This window comes from Zonotrichia leucophrys, chromosome 1A (assembly GCF_028769735.1).
Source record: "Zonotrichia leucophrys gambelii isolate GWCS_2022_RI chromosome 1A, RI_Zleu_2.0, whole genome shotgun sequence".
NCBI lineage: Eukaryota > Metazoa > Chordata > Aves > Passeriformes > Passerellidae > Zonotrichia > Zonotrichia leucophrys.
This window is the reverse complement of record NC_088170.1, coordinates 55261989-55280505: the sequence shown is the minus strand read 5'-3', so window position 1 is coordinate 55280505 and position 18517 is coordinate 55261989. Positions and strand designations below refer to the sequence as shown.

At 36.4% G+C, this 18517-nt stretch overlaps 1 protein-coding gene across 8 annotated transcripts in view; it reads left to right on the top strand.

The window, feature by feature from the left end:
- Positions 1-18517, top strand: part of TAFA5 (TAFA chemokine like family member 5) — a 421342-nt gene that overhangs the window by 383934 nt on the left and 18891 nt on the right. For 3 of the 8 annotated variants that reach the window (XM_064702792.1, XM_064702793.1, XM_064702796.1), the window contains one exon: positions 15531-16800. The exons of 3 other annotated variants lie outside the window; for them this stretch is intronic. Coding sequence is in view for 3 of the 5 variants with exons in the window: in XM_064702793.1 (XP_064558863.1) it covers positions 15531-15539 (9 nt within the window). In the remaining 2 variants the exon portion in view is untranslated. Of the gene's footprint in view, positions 1-14112; positions 14206-15530; positions 16801-18517 lie in introns of those variants that run through there. 2 more of the 8 variants (XM_064702791.1, XM_064702794.1) reach the window with 1 other exon arrangement.

Below are 18517 nucleotides of genomic sequence, written 5' to 3'. Positions count from 1 at the left end.
ACCTGTCTTCCTACTAGGAGATACAGTACTTGGTGAGGAAATATAGGCAGGTATCCATGATCATTGGAGCCTGACCAGGTCCATCAGCGCTCAATACACTGAGGAATCTAAACATGGCATGCTGGGATTAATGAATTGAACCCATAGACTTAGTGGTTAGACCTAATAGAAAATAATTACTGTTAAGGCAAGAAACTCGTGTTCTGCCCTCTTTTCAGTGTAGGAATTGAAATCTACTTGGTCTCTAGTCTAGAGATAAGGACAAAAGGGAGAAAATGAACACTGAATCTTTCTTATGTAGATGCACCACAGTGCAGCCAGGAACATTGGAAGGAGCAGGGGAGAATTTGGAACTGCAATCTAGCAAAGAAGACAGTCTTTTGAATGGTTCCTTAGGAAGAAAAAATATAGAAAGAAAGAAACCCAAAAAACTATTTGAGTAGTTCTTTACTCATCATCTGATTAAAAATAGACCTGAATCTGTGAACAGGTTCACATTGTGCTTTGAGACAGTAACCAGAACCTGCAGATTCATACAATTCAGCTAAGTGCTTCTCTGATGTTATAAAATTTAATAACTCTGCTGTGCTAACGGCCATACTGCTTTCAGATACTGATATACTAATTATATCCTTCGTCCCCTTATCTCTTTCTGTGACTGAAAGTGTTTTACAGATATGAGTACCTTATCCTGTCTGTAGAGTCTCAGTGAATAACATCCTTCTCAGTTTCTGGGTGGTAGTTGTGAGCTATGTTTAAGGTAAAGTGTGGCAGTTAGCCAGTGCTTTAGATATTAAATCAGACTCTGTGCCTTGTTGCACTAGGAACCAAACTGTGAGAACTACAGTTATTGTTTGTACAGTTGACCAGTCATAAATTATATTATAGATAATAAAAAGCAAGGATTTAATTGACAATAAATCATTATATTTATTTGGCAAAAGGACCAAGGAGCTTTTTTTTACATGTCTTTTTTTAAGCTTTAAGGACTTAGCCAAGAGTTCAGTTTACCTTTCGAATCTTGAGATTGGAACAGTTCTTTCCCTTAACTCACAAATTTGACAGACAAAAGTGTTCTACCATATTTTTCACTTTAGGATACTATATGTTATATTTTCTGTGAGCCAAGTACCCTTTACAGATATGTCTGGGAAATAAGCCAGTTATAATGGTCTCAGGAGAATCAGCAGGATTTCTGTAAAACAAAAAATGTATATTTAAGTGCATGATTGTCTTGAATTAGCCCAGCAAATGGCAATTGACAGCTTTTGATGAATCTTGGCACTATTTTCTGATCAAACGATGTATGAGGCTTTAAATGAAAATGTATTTCTTTCTTCATTGACGTTATAAAGGTCTAAATCTCTAGCTTCTGAATTATGTCTACTTATAATTATTGTCAGTTTTGCCCATACAGAGTTTGTGTCATTTTGGCCTGTCATGCTATTGTATATCTAAAAAGAGAGCAAAGCAGTGTCATTGCTAGGAGTGACAGCATTATTTTCAAGTCACTCTTAATTTTGATGGCAAGGTGCTCAATTTCAGTTTATATGGTTTTGGCCAAGGTTAGTTGGTCCATCTTTGAAAAAGATGCTCTCTGGCAAATATTGATTTTTTTTTTTCCATTTGGAGGTAGCCCAAAGTGCTCCAGATGTCAGAGCTCTGACTTACAGTCATGCCAGATTTTGAATGAAAATTCCCAGGAGCAGAGCTTGTTGGGGGAATATGCAGATACTCTGCTATTTATAGAAAAACACTAGTGTAATCAGATATCAATGTAAGTGCACCTTTAAGTAGAAAATTATGGTGAAAATGTCTCCTATTACACATTGATATAGCTGTTCTGCATTTTGTAAGTCTGCATGAAGAATAAGTACTGTTGGTTAATTAAGCACACTTTATTGGAGTAAATGTAAAGACTTGATGGTGCATATATTGTAAAAAAGTAAACCCTCCTGACCCCTACCTTTTATTCAGATGGTGTGTTGGTATGGAATTTTTAAAAGGAAAGGGAGGAGATTCAGGAATAAATGCCCAAATGTTAAATCAACAGTCAGATGAACAATTAATGATATTTGCTACAACTTAGAATTTTCTCTTATTTTTTGATATTTAAGTATATTTACTTTTTTTTTTAAATATTTTTACTTTCAGAATCCAAAAGAAACTTCAGTTCTATCACGATGTTTCTCATTAACATTAGAGTTCAGGCATTTTTATATGGCCTATCCATAGCAATTATAATGTTCTCAATTCCTGCTGATGTGTTATAAGGGAATGTCTTGATCCGATCAATTTTTAGGTGCTCATAAATATATATATATATATATTTATATGCATTTATTTGTGTATACATATATATGTTCATTTAAATACATATATAATTCTTAAATTATTGGGGCCTGATGCTACTTAAAGCTGATTAAAACATTTAGATCAAAGTGTTCCCTGTCTGTGCTGTAATGAATAGAAGCTAAGCATCAAATGTACTAATTAGAAAGGCAGCTGTTTTCTTGTTAATATCTTTGCTTGAAATAATTTTTTGCTAGGAAGATGAAAATGTCATCTTATCTTTAGAAGTTGCATAGCATGCAGTTGGGGGTTTTTGTGTATTTTTTGCTGTGGTTTCTTTATTTTTTAATAAAAACCAACAAAAACAAAATAAAACCAGGGAACATGATTTTTAAAATATCAAAGAAATAATCTGTGACATCCAGATTCATTTTTCCTTATAAGGCATTTAATACCTACATGGCTTCAGAAAAGATTTGCTGTAGTCAATGAGACCAACAAAATTGTAAGTTGGGCTTTTAAATGCCCAGAGGTGAATAGGACAATATTTGCAGACCAGGTTTTTATTTCTCTATTGGAATTTTTGTCTACTTTTCAAAACAGTTCATATCCTATTGCATATTACTACTTCTGGAATGCAAAATTAAAAATTAAATATGTAACTTTTAAATGGAAGTTTAATTTTTTGGATTTTTTTTTCTTAAACAAAATTATTCAAAATAGTTTTTAATAGTTTTTAACTGCTTTTATACCTATTGAGTCTAGGAGTGATAAAAGATTTTGTGATCAGAGTTAATAATTTCATATGGAAAAGAATTGCAGCTAAGCTTTCAAAAGGCTTGTGACTGCTGGGACAAACATACTTTTACCTTGCAAGGTTGTTTTTCAGTAGTACTTTCCTGCCTATGTTGTCATTCCCACAGTGGTCCTTGTGAATCTTACAGAATCTGTAGAGTACACCCACATTGTCTCCTACACAGACCAGATTTCTGCTCCTACTTGAGGGGAAAAAAAAGTGCCTTTTTTTTTTTTTTTCATTTCTGATTAATTAGTGAAAAATGTCCAGTGTCAGAGAAACACAAACTATTCCTTGCTAATTAACCCTGATACACTGATACCCAAGAAACTCTTAGCCCAAGCCAAGACCTAGTATGAGGACAATATACAAGTATCCTTCTACAGCAGAAACTCAAAACATGCAATGTCAGTTGTGCACCAGTCCTGTTCTATATGGCATGTTATTCCTGACCTCAAGGGAAAGATTGATCATGGCTTCTTCCATCTGATATTTATGAAATGTTGCCTAGCATGTCTGGCAGAGTCAGTAATACATTTTCCTCTTTTTCTGTTTTGTCTCTTGTTTCTATAGCATCTGAGTTTTGTGTGATTTCTCATTAAACATTCTCAAGTTTCACCCACGCAGGCCATCTGGACTATAGTTAATATTTTAGGACCTATCCCCTTAACTTTGATGTACTTTCTTGTAACTGCTAAAACATGGTGATATCTCTTCCTTCTGTCTTGAGAACCTCCTCCTCACATACCCAGACAAACCAGAGGAACCAAGGGCTTGATACTGTCAGCAGCTGAACTCTTTCAGATCTCTTCTATATTTTTTCAAATCTGGGAGAATCTATGATGAGAAAAAGAAACCTGTGAATTCTCAGCAGCAAAAATCTTACCGTGATGAAAGGCGTAAAGTCCTAAAGCATAAAATATTTTATTAAAAATAAGTTTGCTATCAGTGGTTCCTGAAGCTGATTTGTTGCATTAGATTATGAACACCAAAATGGTACTCTGATGACCAGCACAGGAACAGTGTGACCCGCTAAAATGGATTCACTAATGACACTGTCAACACTATAGCTTGATCCCTGTCTTCACCTGAAGCTTATTTCCCTCTCAGGTTCATTGCATTTCATCTGAGTAACTGTTTTATGAACCAACAACTTCTGTTCCACACCTATGATTGGAGCAAGCCTTTTACTCTGATTTAACCCAGAAGTATCTCTCAAATAGCTCAGTCACTTTTGAAATAGTCTTAGGGTCTGATGTTACTATTTGTCATTCTTATAAATGTGAAAACAAGCTTGGAAGATAACAAAGGTCAGATAAATGCCTTTAAAAAAGAAACTGACAGCTCTTAGAATACTTTTGCTTCGTGTAATAAGACACTTATCTGTGATCTCATCTTCCTGATCATGTGGGATTGCTGTAATGACATTTCTTTCTTAAGGATGGACCCACAGAAATGTTTCATGGTCTGTCCCATAATGTTGACTAACTGAACCACAATCACTTGCTTCTTCCACACAGCGACTGATCATGACTGGTATCTTCTTCCCTGTCGTGCATCATTCAACCCAGACAAAACGTTCAGTCACAAGGACATGTTTTGGGCATTGATGCATGTGCAGAGGGTCACTCATGACTAAAGGAGGCTCACTGAGCCACAAGCAGGAGCTGCTTGGGATTTCTTGGCTTGTGAAAAGAAAGTAGGGGCAGAATTCTGTTCCCCTTATTCATATGTCCAGGGCAGCCTATATATTCCAGAAGTCTAAGACATATTCAGGAGTGCAACAAGGGGTTTTAAGTAGCATCTGTAGAAAAAGAGACATACCCAAGCACGTCCAATAGACACTGAGCACCTGTGCTTACATAGAATTGAGCTCTAGATTTTTTGATCCTGACTGAGATCACAGTTATCACATACAATACCTACATTCAGGTGTCATAATCTCTGAATTCGTCCCAAGGAGCTGTAATAATGGGGAGTTTAAGGGCTGTCATGGAACAGACACTGCATTAGGCATCTCGAAAATCTAGTTGAGAAAGGTTTTACAAGGTAGGGGTTTCATCCCACTTCTAGGAGAAGCACATGAGACTCATATCTTTGAGAGAAGATAAGATTTACTTCCTATTCTGCTCCCCAAAAGTTTTATTGAAGCTGCTTTTATATAGTTCTGTGTTTTGTCTGTATAAATTTATTGCAAATTACAGAAAATTCCTTGAAATTTGCCACAGTTTATTTTTCCTCTTTTGTTGTTTGTTTTCAGAGTACTGCAGAAATCTGATCACCACAGAACTGCTTGCCAAAATAGCACAGAAACAGGGTAGAGAGTGTAACGGTGATCTTGCCAAAGAATTTTGATCCAATATGCTGCACAGTGCACAGAGTGCTCTGCCTCAGTAGTCATTGTAACACTGGTTGTTTCTGAGACACTGCATCCATAACCTCTGTTAAGCTTAAATATATTTGCTCTGTCAATCAGAGTGCTGCACAGTGTAATGCATTTAGGTGTCTGCAATGCCTAAATGTGTTTCTCTAGGGGAATCAAATAGTCTTAATTGGCTAGTTTGGGATAATGATCCTTAAATTCCATGTCTGATTCTTCATCCCACTTCTTTGCTATATCATCCACAACTTAAAACTGGAGGATGAGCATAGGTGTGCAAAAGGACATTTTACTGGGGATTATAAGAATATATCACAAAACAAACATAAACCTTTCCTGGAGTGAAGAAAACTAGGACTTAAAAGTTTGTAAGGTGTATGAATTCATTGTAATTAAACAGAAGATCAGCATATGTTGCTGTATGCGCAATCCCCCTACATCTGTCAATTTTCCCCTTACCCTGTCAAGAAATATTCTCTCCCTCCTCAAATTGTGAAGAAAACACTGTAACTACATTTCCCACTGTCCTTTCAGAATGTCCATTGTTGAATGATGGATTGCAGAAAGAAAACCTTGGCTTTAATCTGATAGAAAATGATAGTTGACTTTTTTGAAGAATATCTATTTCACTTTTCTGAAGAACCTCACTCTTTCTGTGGTGAGGTGTTTTAGGGAAAGATTTTTCTTATTTTGAAAACCATCTTTAGGGCCTAAATCTTTAGGAACTAAATTCCTAAAACTAGGAATCATCTTTAGGAACTAAATCTCATAAATCTGTTAACCTGTTAAGCATGTAACAATCTGTTAATCCAGGACTTTTTCAGTTTTCACTGAAAGTGAATAGGATCAAGGTTTAAAAAATTGAACTATTTTATGCTATTATATGCTTATTTTTGTTTTCCATGTACATATTAGAGGACTGTCCAATAATTCAGTTTTAGAAAATTTTACCTTCAGAGGACTTTCCCTTTGCAGAAAATGTAAGGACTAAGACCAGTAATGGACTTTCTTCTCTTTATTTATCTACCTACATGTGAGCTGTGTTGAAGACCATACTTGCTGTTCTGCTGTCAGTGAATGTCCCTGTGTTATTTCTAAAGAAAAATGTTGTGTATGTTCCTGCTTTTGTTTTCAAACATGTCTCTTAGACAATAAAAACTCTCCTCCATTCTTCTTATTTCACTTATAATATTCCTCCTCTACTCTGATTTCCCATAATTGTCCACTTACGACTTTCTCCTCAAGTTCTAGACAAAGGCTAAGCAGAGTAATTCCAAAAATTTATTTCCAATACACAAAATATTTATAAAACTGCTTGTTGGAAGTAATTTACATTGCTGCATTGCTTTCTGGAATGATGTGAAACATGACTACTTTCTTAAACAGTCATTTGTCAAACGGAGTACATAAAGCAAAGTATCTCACTGGTGAACATTGACTATGCAGTTCCTTCACTACCAGTTGAACTTCCAGTTTAAAGCTCATGCTTTTAAAGTCAGAATTAGCTTTTTTTATGGGTGAAATATCCTAAGTATTCTCTTTAAAAGCATGTTCGACTTTTGATGTATTATTCAACTTTTTTCACAATCAGTCTTAGTAAAACACTTCCAGTTTTTACTGTGTATGAGACTAACCTTGCTTCAGCCCAACCGCCCGTTGGCTGAACCAACATCCTCAATCAGATAGTACTCCCAGATGTTCTTGAATAATTTTCATCTTTTAATTAGAAAAGAAAAATTAAATTTTTATTTGTGTGTGGATTTCAGTGCTGGCTGATGCTCTTCTTTTTTTTTTCCTTTTTTTCCCCATGATGCAGACTAGTAAATTTAACTATAAAGATTATTTTTTAAACTTTATAATTGAAATCACATCACTCTCTTAATAAAATACTCTTCTATTGCTTCAGTAAAAGCATTATTTTATTGAAGATAATTGTATTGCATATATTTATTAGCACACAGAAATATTTAAATCACTTTTTTCACAAGAAGATTTAATTTAATAAAGTTTAAAACTTTAAGATTTGTTAGTCTATAAAGAGTATGCTTTGAATATAGATATATATGTATATACATTCATAATTCAGTAAAAATTAAGTTATTGCATTTTAAAATTTATTTTAAATTAATTTTAAAAAATTCTTAGATACATTGGGAATTTTATCTGAACCTGTCTCCTACCTTAGAGAAAAGTGTCAGAAATATACATATAAATTTAAATAAATATAAAAATATAAGACAATTCCAGTTATTTTTTCAGTATCCTGAGGAAAGCCCATGGCTATTCTTAGACACTTTTAATCACGATAATATTGCTATTGGTTTTTTTTATTTAAAGAGTAAAAAAGGTGACAGAGAAGTAGTAATTTTTCAAGTTTACAATTCCTTACCAGTTACAAATCTTCCTTAGTTTTATCTGTGTTAATCTTCATATATGTGCAGATGTCTTACCAACTTAAAAGAGCATAAAGAAATCATATAACATTGAGTTACTTGCTCAAGGTCTTTAGCTGGAGTTATTCTAAGGATATTTAACATTTTAGCCATTTTAGCTATTAGTGAGAGATGAACACATACTATTTGCTTTGTTGTGCCTTATAAGATGTGTGGTCCTCTTCATCCTGCCCTCTTTCCACCCATGATGCTTGAAGGGGCTGATTTTAGACTTTCACAGGGGGCAAAATGAGGCCTGCCTTGCTCTTTTGTTATCCACAACAGTTTTAAATGCTACTGTGAGCAAAAATCTCCCATGATCACCTTTGTATCCAAGGGTTTTGAATCTTCTGAAGAGAGATATTCTTGCTGCTCTCTTTCTCTTCTGGACCAATGCTGACATTGGGTGCGAGTCCACAGCTGGCTGAACATGAGTCAGCAGTGAGCTCAGGTGGCCAATAAGGCCAGTGTCATCCTGGTCAATAAAAGTGTGGCCAGCAGGACCTGGGCAGTGTTTGTCCTCCTGTACTCAGCACTGGTGAGCCATTCCTTGAATCTTGTGTTCAGTTCTGGGCCACTCACTGCAAGAAAGATACTGAGGTGCTGGAGCATGTGCAGAGAAAGGCATGGAGCAGGTGAAGAAGCTGGAGCACAAGGAGCTCCTTGAAAGGAGCAGCTGAGGGAGCTGGGGGCATTTAGCCTGGAGAAAAGGAGGCTCAGGAGTGACCTTATTGCTCTCTACAATACCTGAAAGGAGGCTGTAGAAAGGTAGAGATCACCCTCTTGAGCAACTAGTGATAGGAGAGCACACAGCTTCAAGCTGCACCAGGTGAGGCTCAGGTTTGCTGACAGGAGGAATTGGTTCACAGAAGGGTTGTCAAGCATTGGAACAGGTTGTGCAGGGAGGTGGTGGAGTCACCGCGTCTGGAGGTGTTTGAGAAAAAACCTTCACGTGGTACTTAGTGCCATAGTCTAGCTGACAAGGTGATGATGAAAGATTGGAGCTGATGACCTTTGGAGGCCTTTTCCAACCTAAATGAGTCTGTGATTCTGTCACCTCCATTGCTTTTCCTTAGCATGTGTTCAGATGCCACAAACCAAACTTGTGTAATTATACATGTTTAAGGCTGAGCTCTTCAACAAGGCTTACCTGCATGACCCAGGTTCAAATGTATTTCAGCTGGTTTACAACATGTGGTTCTAACATTTTCAGTCATTGTGAGGATTATCTAACTATAACAGCAATCCCACTTCCTTCACTGCTATTGCTTATGAAGTAATAGGCAATTCAGAAGAAGGAGTGTATGAGTGTATTCCAAAATCTTGTAAGTTAAAAAAAGGTAATATGAAACAAAAAGGGTTTTAACAGAAAAGGAAATTAATGATCATGATGATAGTCCTGACAGATGGTTAGGGGAAGTTGAGAAGATAGGACTAGAAGTGTTATTTAAGGGGAAATTAGGCTTTTTGGGTTTTTTTTGAGACAGACTGATATTAAAATAGTTATTGGGAAAAAATATGCAAAGAGTCTCAGATTGGGAATAAATACTTCTTTCTGTGTCAGGCTGAATAGTAGAAGTGAAAAGAAATATACAATGTGTGTTAAAAGGCATCTTCTTTTTGAAGGGCACTGGTAATGGGATTCTGCTATCTGTAACTCAGGAATGCTACTTTGCTGGAGTGCAGCACAGGAAAATATACCTGCATATACACTACCTAATACATTAGACTTCTTTTTATAAATATTCATCCAGAAGCACAGACACTAAATTTGTTCAATCTTATAACTCCTAATTCTGTAGGTACTGTGGTTTGAACTCTGAAATTTCTCTTCCTGTGGCTAGCTCAGTGAGACATAATACAGCATTAAGTAGGATAGCTTTCATGTTTCTTTTTCTTATTCCTAATAGCTGCAGATACTTTAGAGTTAGATTAACTTGTCTTTTTTTTCTGAAGACTAAGCAATTCAGTTTGCATATATGAACAGCGTGGAGGAAAGGAGAGGAAGGGAGGGAAACAAAATAAATTTTCAGAAGGGACTATGGGAGTTCTCATGAATGAAACAGATCATTGCTGCTCCTTGGATCATCACCTGAAATTTACATTTTTATTCCCATAAAGCAGGAGGTATCTTGCAAGGCAGTGTAAGGTTTTCCTAGGGCATTTTAATGCTTTTACATCTTTCTTTCTGCATCATGTATGCTTAGTTGTTTAGGGACCTAGAACTGAGAGCCACAGAAGCAGAGGGGAAAGACATGCTGTTTATCTGACTTGCAGTCAGTTGGTAAAAGGTTTGGAACTGTTTCTATTATGAGTAAATTTGTGAGTCAGACGCAGGTTCAACCAGCATCCATCTCTGTGAATTTTTTTAGGTAAAAAGAACCCATAGAAAAAAAAGCTGTTTGCACTCTTGGATGCTGCACAAAATCCTAAGACTCACAGAGGCATAAGACTGTAGTTGAAAGTATAAAACACACAATTTAGACAAGTAGTTCAGCTCTTAAGCAACACTGAAACATCTTTAATATGACCAATTATTTTGTAGGTATCCAGAAAATTTCCAAAAATCAGTTCTGGAAAAATGATAGAATTGTCATCAAAGAGTGCCAATGTGACTGCAATAGGTAGCCATTTAAGAGCACTTGGCTACTGTAGCAAAAACCAGAACTTTGGTGAACTCTTTATTCTAAAACAGAGTGAAAAACAGATGAAACTGCTAAAGTTTTATCAGGCTTGACATGGAATTGTTGGTATTTATGTGGATTCCATATAAAGTGAAAGGTCAAGACATACTTGAAACTCAATCCTAACTGAAAATATTTGCCACTTGCAGTAAGCCTGGCTCAACTTTCTGGTTGTGATGAGAAATTCAAACATTTTTGTCGCTCAGTTAAATCCTAGATGCTACACTGAAAGAGAGGTTTTTATGGGGATTTCTTTTGATAGAAAGCCTGTGTAAGTCAGCAAAGTGTCATATATTCTTATCTTCTCAAGGTGACTTGCATAACTTTTTTTCTTTTGTTTTGACCATAAAAATGAAGAACTAAAATATTTTGTGTGCCATTAGAGCACAGTTGGGGCTAGACTGACCCTTATTCTACTTCCTTCAGAGTAAGACAAATTAAGTGGAATGTGTTATAATTGCTCTAATAAGCCAAACACTCTTGGGACATATTCAAACCACCCAAGAACAACAGTAAGATATATATGGTCATGTGAAATGTATTGCTTCTTATGTTTTGGATTATTAGCAGGAAAATTTGTTTTCCTCTTGAGCACACAGGGAATTTGTTTTTCTCTTGGAACACACAAGGGCTTGGACTTCCCCCATGTAAGCAGTCAGAAAGCATACAGTAGTATTTTAATCTCTGGTACTAGATGCATGCTCAGTACCTCAAATTTGAAGAAACTCAAACTAACAGCCCAAATATTTGGCTCCTTCCAAAGGAGGCAGAACCTGCTGTCTGAAGAGCTGGGAAGAAATTCTGACTTCACGGAAGTCAGTGACAAACAGACATGTGCTTTGGTACCTAGAAATGACATGAGTTCTGTGTATGAACAGAAGAAATGTTGTTCTGTGTGATAGTTATGTAGCCTTTCTTTAATTTGATGCTGCTACAAATTTCCTTAGTGAAGGGAAAAAAGAACCAAATCAATGCAAAAACCAATTTCCCTGGTTTGAAGCAGTTTTATGTAAGTATTTATTTAATTTACAGTTATTATTGCAAGCTGATGGGCTAATTAATATTCTAAAACTTACTGCCAAATAGCCATCAAGAGAACCATTTTACATTAAACTTGCCTGTTAGGGAAGTGGTACTTTCATGTGTTTCAATTCACGTTTTCAATTCTTAGAGAAGTAAAGAGGGAGGTCAGCAGAACTGCCACCTTGGGCTTCCATGGAGTAGGTTATAGACCTTTCAGCCTGACTTTGGTGCCAGGGAAGGTCATGGAGTGTCATCCTGTCCGGAGTGTCATCCTGTGGCACATGCACAGGGCATCAGGCTCAGCCAGCATGGCTTTATGAAAGGCATTCCCCTGCTGGACCAACCTCATCTAATGTCAAGGCTACCTACTCAGTGAAAGGCTGCAGATGCTGTCTACCTGAACTTTAGTAAAGCCTTTAACACTGTTTTCCACAGCATTCTCCTGGCAAAATTGGCTGCTTTGATAGGTGCACCCTTCACTGGATAAAAAAAAATTCTGGGTGGCTGAGCCCAGAGAATTGTGGTGAATACAATTGAATCTGGCTAGCAGACAGTCACTACTGGTGTTCCCCAGGGCTCAGTATTGCAACAGTTCTGCTTAATGCCTTAATTAATGATCTGGATAGGTTAACAAATGACACCAAGTTGGATGGAAGTGTTTATCTGCTGGAGGGTAGAAGGACTCTGCAGAGGGCTCTGGACAGGCTGGATTGGTGGGTTGAGGACAAATATAGGAGGTTCTACAAGGTGAAATGGTGAATCCTGCACTTGGGTCACAACAACCCCATGCAGTGCTAGAGGGCTGGGGAAGAGTGGATGTAAAACAACCCAGCAGAAAAAGACTGGAGAATGCTGATCAACAGTAGCTGAACATGAGCCAACTATGCCCAGGCAGCCAGAAAACCAAATGGAATCCTTGCTTGTACCCACAATAGTCAGCAGGACTGGGTAGTGATTTTCCCCCTGCGCTTGGCACAGGTGAGGCCACATCTCAAATCCTGTGTTCAGTTTTGGGCCTCTCACTTAAATGAAAGACATTGAAGTGCTGGAGCATGTCCAAAGAAGGGCAACAAAGCTGGGAAAAAGTCTGGAGCAGAAGATTTTTGAGGAGTGGCTGAGGGAGCTGAGGTTGTTTAGCCTGGAGAAAGGGAGGAGCAGAGACACCTTATCACTCTGAAAGGAGGTTGTAGCCAGCACGGGGTCAGTCTATTTTCACAAGTAACAAGTGACAGAATGAGTGATATCACCCTCAAGTTGCACTGGTGAGGCTTATATTGGATATTAGTAAAAATTTCTTCACTAAAAGGATTGTCAAGCTTTGGAAAAGGCTACACAGGGAAGTGACTGAATCACCATCCCTGGAAGTATTTAAAATATTTGTGGTGGTCCTTATGGACATGGTTTAGCGGTGAACTTGGCAGTGCTGGGGTGGACATGATGGCCTTAAAAGTATTTTTCAACCTAACTGATTCTATGATTCTATTCTATGGATTGATCTATTACTATAAATAGTAAAATAGTCCTTTTTATTTTTTTTAGGCATCCCTCTTTTCTCTTATTTGATCTGTCTGTTTTTCTGGGGAGTGATTAATTTACCTATAATGAGGAACGAAAGGGAAAAAACAGGAGGTGGGAGGGTAGGTGTGCATTCTCTTCCTCTTCTCTGGACTCATCATGCTCTCTCCTATCTTCTCTCTCCTTTTTATCTGCTAATCTTATTACCTATCTTACTTCTTTTTCATGCCTTCATTAATAAGTGATGTTTATACTTCCCTCGCTAACATATGCTTTTTCCCCTCTTTCATTTAATTTTTTCCTGTCATTGTCCAAAGTTGTAAATTCACTTCCTGTTCTCTAATCTGTTCCTCTTCCTGTCATCACTTTATTTCAAGCCTGCTCTATGCCCTTCCTCAGCATTTTTAAAGTGCATCATTTTCTCCCCTCTTCTCATCTCTTTTTAAAGTGTTAATACCATTTTCATGCATCAGGGGTGTTCGAGGTGGAGACAGGGAAGGCAAGGAAGGAAAGAAGGAGGTTTTTATCCCCATGAAGGGACAAAGCAGAAGGTTATCTCTGAATGTATGTTGTTGTACCTGAATTCTCTCTTCTTCCTGGGACCAGAGTGGTAGAGAAGCACACTGTGACAACACTGAACATGCAGTCCATCAGCAGTTTACGCTGTTGCTTTTAGCTGTGGGCCATTCTGGCATTATAAAGGAAAGATGGAGCTATGTCAAGCTAATTCTTAACACATAGTGCTTTACTTTCAGACCTAATAAACCATGAATTGTTTGCTTTGTGTCTTGCAACCTAAAAAGTATTACTACCTTAAAATTTGTGGTTTTTTCTAATGGGAAGAAAAATAGGGGGCATAGCAGGAAGGTCAAGAAAGAGTTTAAAGAGGAAAGAGGGCAATTAATAGAAGCAAAACATTATTTCTCTTGCTGAAAGTGTATTTAAGAAGGGGAATATATCACAATAATCAACCAGGTTTTTTGCCTTCAGCCTGTCTGAGGCCATGTGGTTTGGAGATCTGATCACTAGTCCGAAAAGGAAAGGCTGTTTGCAAGATTTCTGGGGTGTTTTTTCCTGGAAAAGGTGAGAGGACAAAAGCAGAAATCTATGACGTACACTTTATGCCTGTAAGGAAAGTATTCATCTGTCTATCTGCCTCTCTTTCTCTCTCTTTCTTTCTTTCTACATGCATATATATAGAGATCCATATGTTTCAAGCTGTCACAAAATTGATTTGGAGGCAGATTTTTCTTTCATGTACTGCTCTGAAGATTAGGTTAAAAATTCAATATATGGCTTAAACCAATTGAATTGTGTTTTCTTATTTGTTTGCTCTTTTACATCCACTGTTCAGTATTTTGTGGAGTTTTGCATGGTATTTCCATCAGTAATAACAGTTCTGACTACTTGGAGACAGAACAATGCCGAAGCAGAAGATAGTGTTTGAAAATGCAAACAGCATTTCGTAACAATCATGCTTGCTTAATACATCCCACAACATTTTGGTGTATACAGAATCTGTGGAATTTTTAAACCATTTCTAAACTCATATTTTGGGTGAGCATGAGTAGCTAGCTCTTTGTTGTATAAATAAGTCATTATAAGTCATTATTTTCTCATTTGTGTTTGCACTGTCTTCCAGTACTCTTGTTTTCTTTAATAGTGTGAACTTTGGTTCTGCTTCTCTTTAGAAATGCTGCTTCCATTCAATTTTCTTTGCAACAGGTTCATTGGGCAGTACTTTTCCCATTTTTATTATATTCTGTGGGGTTTTGTGAAGTTTTTTTCTTTTTTTTTTTTTTTTTTTCTGGTGCGGAACTAAAACAATTTTCTGATTAAATTGACTATTAATAGCAATTATTTACATTAATTTGCACTTGTAATAACATCGCTAGAGGGCAGTATTGATTAAATTAGGCACACTCTAGTGCTCTTTGGAAACTTAACTGCAGAAAAGCCTCCAGTACAAACATCTTTGCATTTTTAATACATGGTCATGGCTTTCAAGTCCATTTTTCATTACATCCTGAACATAAAAAGTATAAGTAATCTTAATCACCATGTATATTTGGCATTGTTATTTGTAACTTTAATGTGTGTAAAAGAACATTCTGTGATATTTATGAGAAGAAATATGCTTGAAACTTAGTAGAAATTAGATGGCATTGAAGTTATTGTAAGCTATATATTATTAGAAATAATTATTAAAGCATAAAGTTTTTATAATAAAATATATGCTTTTGAATATGTTTTTTCTCAGGGAAAATGCTGTGCAAAATAAATATCTTCTAATTCATTAACTGTCTCCTTGAAAAACCTCAGTACAGTATATTTTATGATAATGGACAGCAAAGACAAGCAGAATTGTAAATTGAAACACTGACTCATTTGTTCTTATTGATTTACAGGTCTCCTGACAAATGCAGCAACACAGAATCCTCGTAGGAGTGGTTTAGGCTCTCTGTGAGCTACTTAACTTAGTCAAGTTACACTGCTGTTGATCATCATCTGTTATATGTCATCAACTCAACTGTCTGTTTCTCTGTATCTCATGAATGACAGCATAATTCCTCTGCATTATGAGCTAAAGTTTGTTCTACCATTCTAAGGATCACTGGACTAAGGAATATAGAAAAAGAGATATGCTTGGGCATTAGCAATACAAAAAAGTTCATGGTTAACGTTTCATCTGCGTTATACACCACTGCTGGACTTGCTGTTACCTACATGTTTCAATCCGAAGAGTCTGCTACAATGAAGAGTATCATCCCAATCAGCCTTAGAGAAGACTGTTTTGCCTATGGGAGGACACTGAGGTGCAAAAGAGAAACTCTTCTTGTGCCCTAAACTGTCTGAATTGCTTTTATTTTCTTATACTTTCAGTATTTACAATAGACCAAAGAGCAAAATCTATTTTAAAGTGGACACAATCTTACTCTTAAGAGAGTTATGTCATTAAAATGAAGGTCTCCACAAAGACATGATTCCAGCTTTCACAAAGCTGAAATGTTGTCCAGCAGAAGTCTTTATGGAAAGCTGAAGTAAAAACTAACTCAGAGACCTGCTCTTGAAATGCCATGTTCAAGAGAACATAACGGAGCACTGAGAAAAAATGACCTATGTTTGAAAAACTTGGACAAAAAGAACACAAACTGTCTACACAGCACCTTTATTCCTCTGTACTTAGATTGACTTTCTCGTACTAAAATCATTTTCCGTTTTAACCAGTTAAACATGCCTCTTCTACAGTTCCATTTTTGATAGTTAAAGTTGGATAATACAGTATTTGCAAAGAGCATGTTTGGTCATCTGTGGCCTATGTCTCATCTGATACACCATTTAGCACCAGAAAGCAAATTAAAGAGAAAACAAAAGTAACACTTGTTTGAAAGAGATCATTAAATGTATTTTGAAAAGCCTAAAGTTATATATTTAACAGTTTTTATATGTTGTATATTTGTAGAAAATCCTATTTAACAATTAACGTGATAACTCTGACAGTCATGAAAAGTGGTTCAGAGTTAAGTTGTGTTTTATTACTTCAGTTGTCTCTGAAGTGACCGGTGTCGTTTGCTTTCTTCCATTGGGACATTCTGGATGTAAAGCATGACCAGAGAGGACTGTGTAGTAAAAGCAAAGAATAATGTTGTTTATATTACATAAATGCATTCAACCATTGCACTGTTGGAAGGCATTTTTTATTTTAATTTTATTTTTTTTTGTCTTTATGTACTGATAAAAATAGAGTGTAAAATATTTTACTCATTGCTCTTCATAGCAAGGTTTTCCTTCCTTCCTTCCTTCCTTCCTTCCTTCCTTCCTTCCTTCCTTCCTTCCTTCCTTCCTTCCTTCCTTCCTTCCTTCCTTCCTTCCTTCCTTCCTTCCTTCCTTCCTTCCTTCCTTCCTTCCTTCCTTCCTTCCTTCCTTCCTTCCTCCCTCCCTCCCTCCCTCCCTCCCTCCCTCCCTCCCTCCTCTTCCCTACTTTTATGTAAGGGACAATTTAAAGCCTGTTCCTTAATCCCGTTTTCAGTGTTTTACCTCATTGTTAGAAAGCCCACTTTTTCAGCATTATTGGTTAGTGAAAATTTAGCAAAGACAGCATAGACAAGGGAGAAATTATGATAAAACAAAAACAAAGCCCTGTTCTTTTTACTGTACCTTTTGGCATATAAGTTTAGTACGTACTGGTATGATACAATCAACAAGGGAACTTAATTTCTTCCTGGCAAATGTATTACGGTTCCAAGTATACTACCTAATACTCCAATTAACTTTTAGTGTTATGCTAGTTCTATTCTACTAAAGAAAAAGAAATAGATATTATTCAAGTGACCATAGATGAAAGATACAAAAACAAAAAGTTGATTAAAGAATTTTTTTTAAAGCCTACTCAAACACTGAGGCTTATATAATGCAGAGGTTGCAGGAAAATATGAACTATGGATCATTTTGTCTTCAAACAAAATAAATATATACAAAATTCTTATTTAATCATAGGATTTTGACCAGTATCAAAGTAGCAATTAAAGCCCAGCCACTTGTAAAGTGTTATGGACTGACTGCACTATAAATGACCAATGTCAGGTTTAAAATGTCATGCAATAAATGATGGTAAATAGATTTACTGTACATGTAGACCTCAAGAGCCAGATCCCTCACTCTACCAACTCTCTGTTTTGATTTATTTTAAAGGGAGCTTCGTAGCCTTATTTAGTAAACACAGAAAAAAATGAAAGATGTTGCATCATTTTTGTTGCTTTACAGTATTCAGTTTTGTGTTGGTTCAGCTAAATTATGAAAAATAAAGAAAATCCTTTTATAAGTGAGACTTGTTCCCTGAGCATGACATCACCAAAGGAATTTCACCAGATGATAAGAAATGTGGGAACACAGAGAGGAAGACGAATTGGAAATTGAGGACATGAACTGTGTTTTGAAGTTTTACCCTTCCATTTTCATGTCTTGGGTACCTTCATTTTGGTGTGTTCAGTTACAGATCATATTACAGTCATTTGTTTTCAGGAAAATGGATGCTCTAAGAACAAGAGGATCTAAGAATGGACATCTGAAATATTTACATCTAGAATCATACAGTCCAATCAGTTCTGAATATGCAACCTTATGTCTTTGTTTTCTAATTACGTTATATTCTCAAAAAGGGTAGATGTACATGGTTATAAGGTCTACGCTGGATGAGAACTATCAAAGAAAAAAGATTCTGATTACCCTTCAGAGATGTGTTCTAATCTCTGAGTCTCTTGTATTCAACAGACACTTCAAGGCACTTAAAATGTGTTCTGTGCATTTCCGTCCTCCCCCAGAATGTATAGTTTTAAACAAACAAAATATACTGGCTGCCTTTGTCACTGTGAATTACTACTCTAAGAGCAGTGGA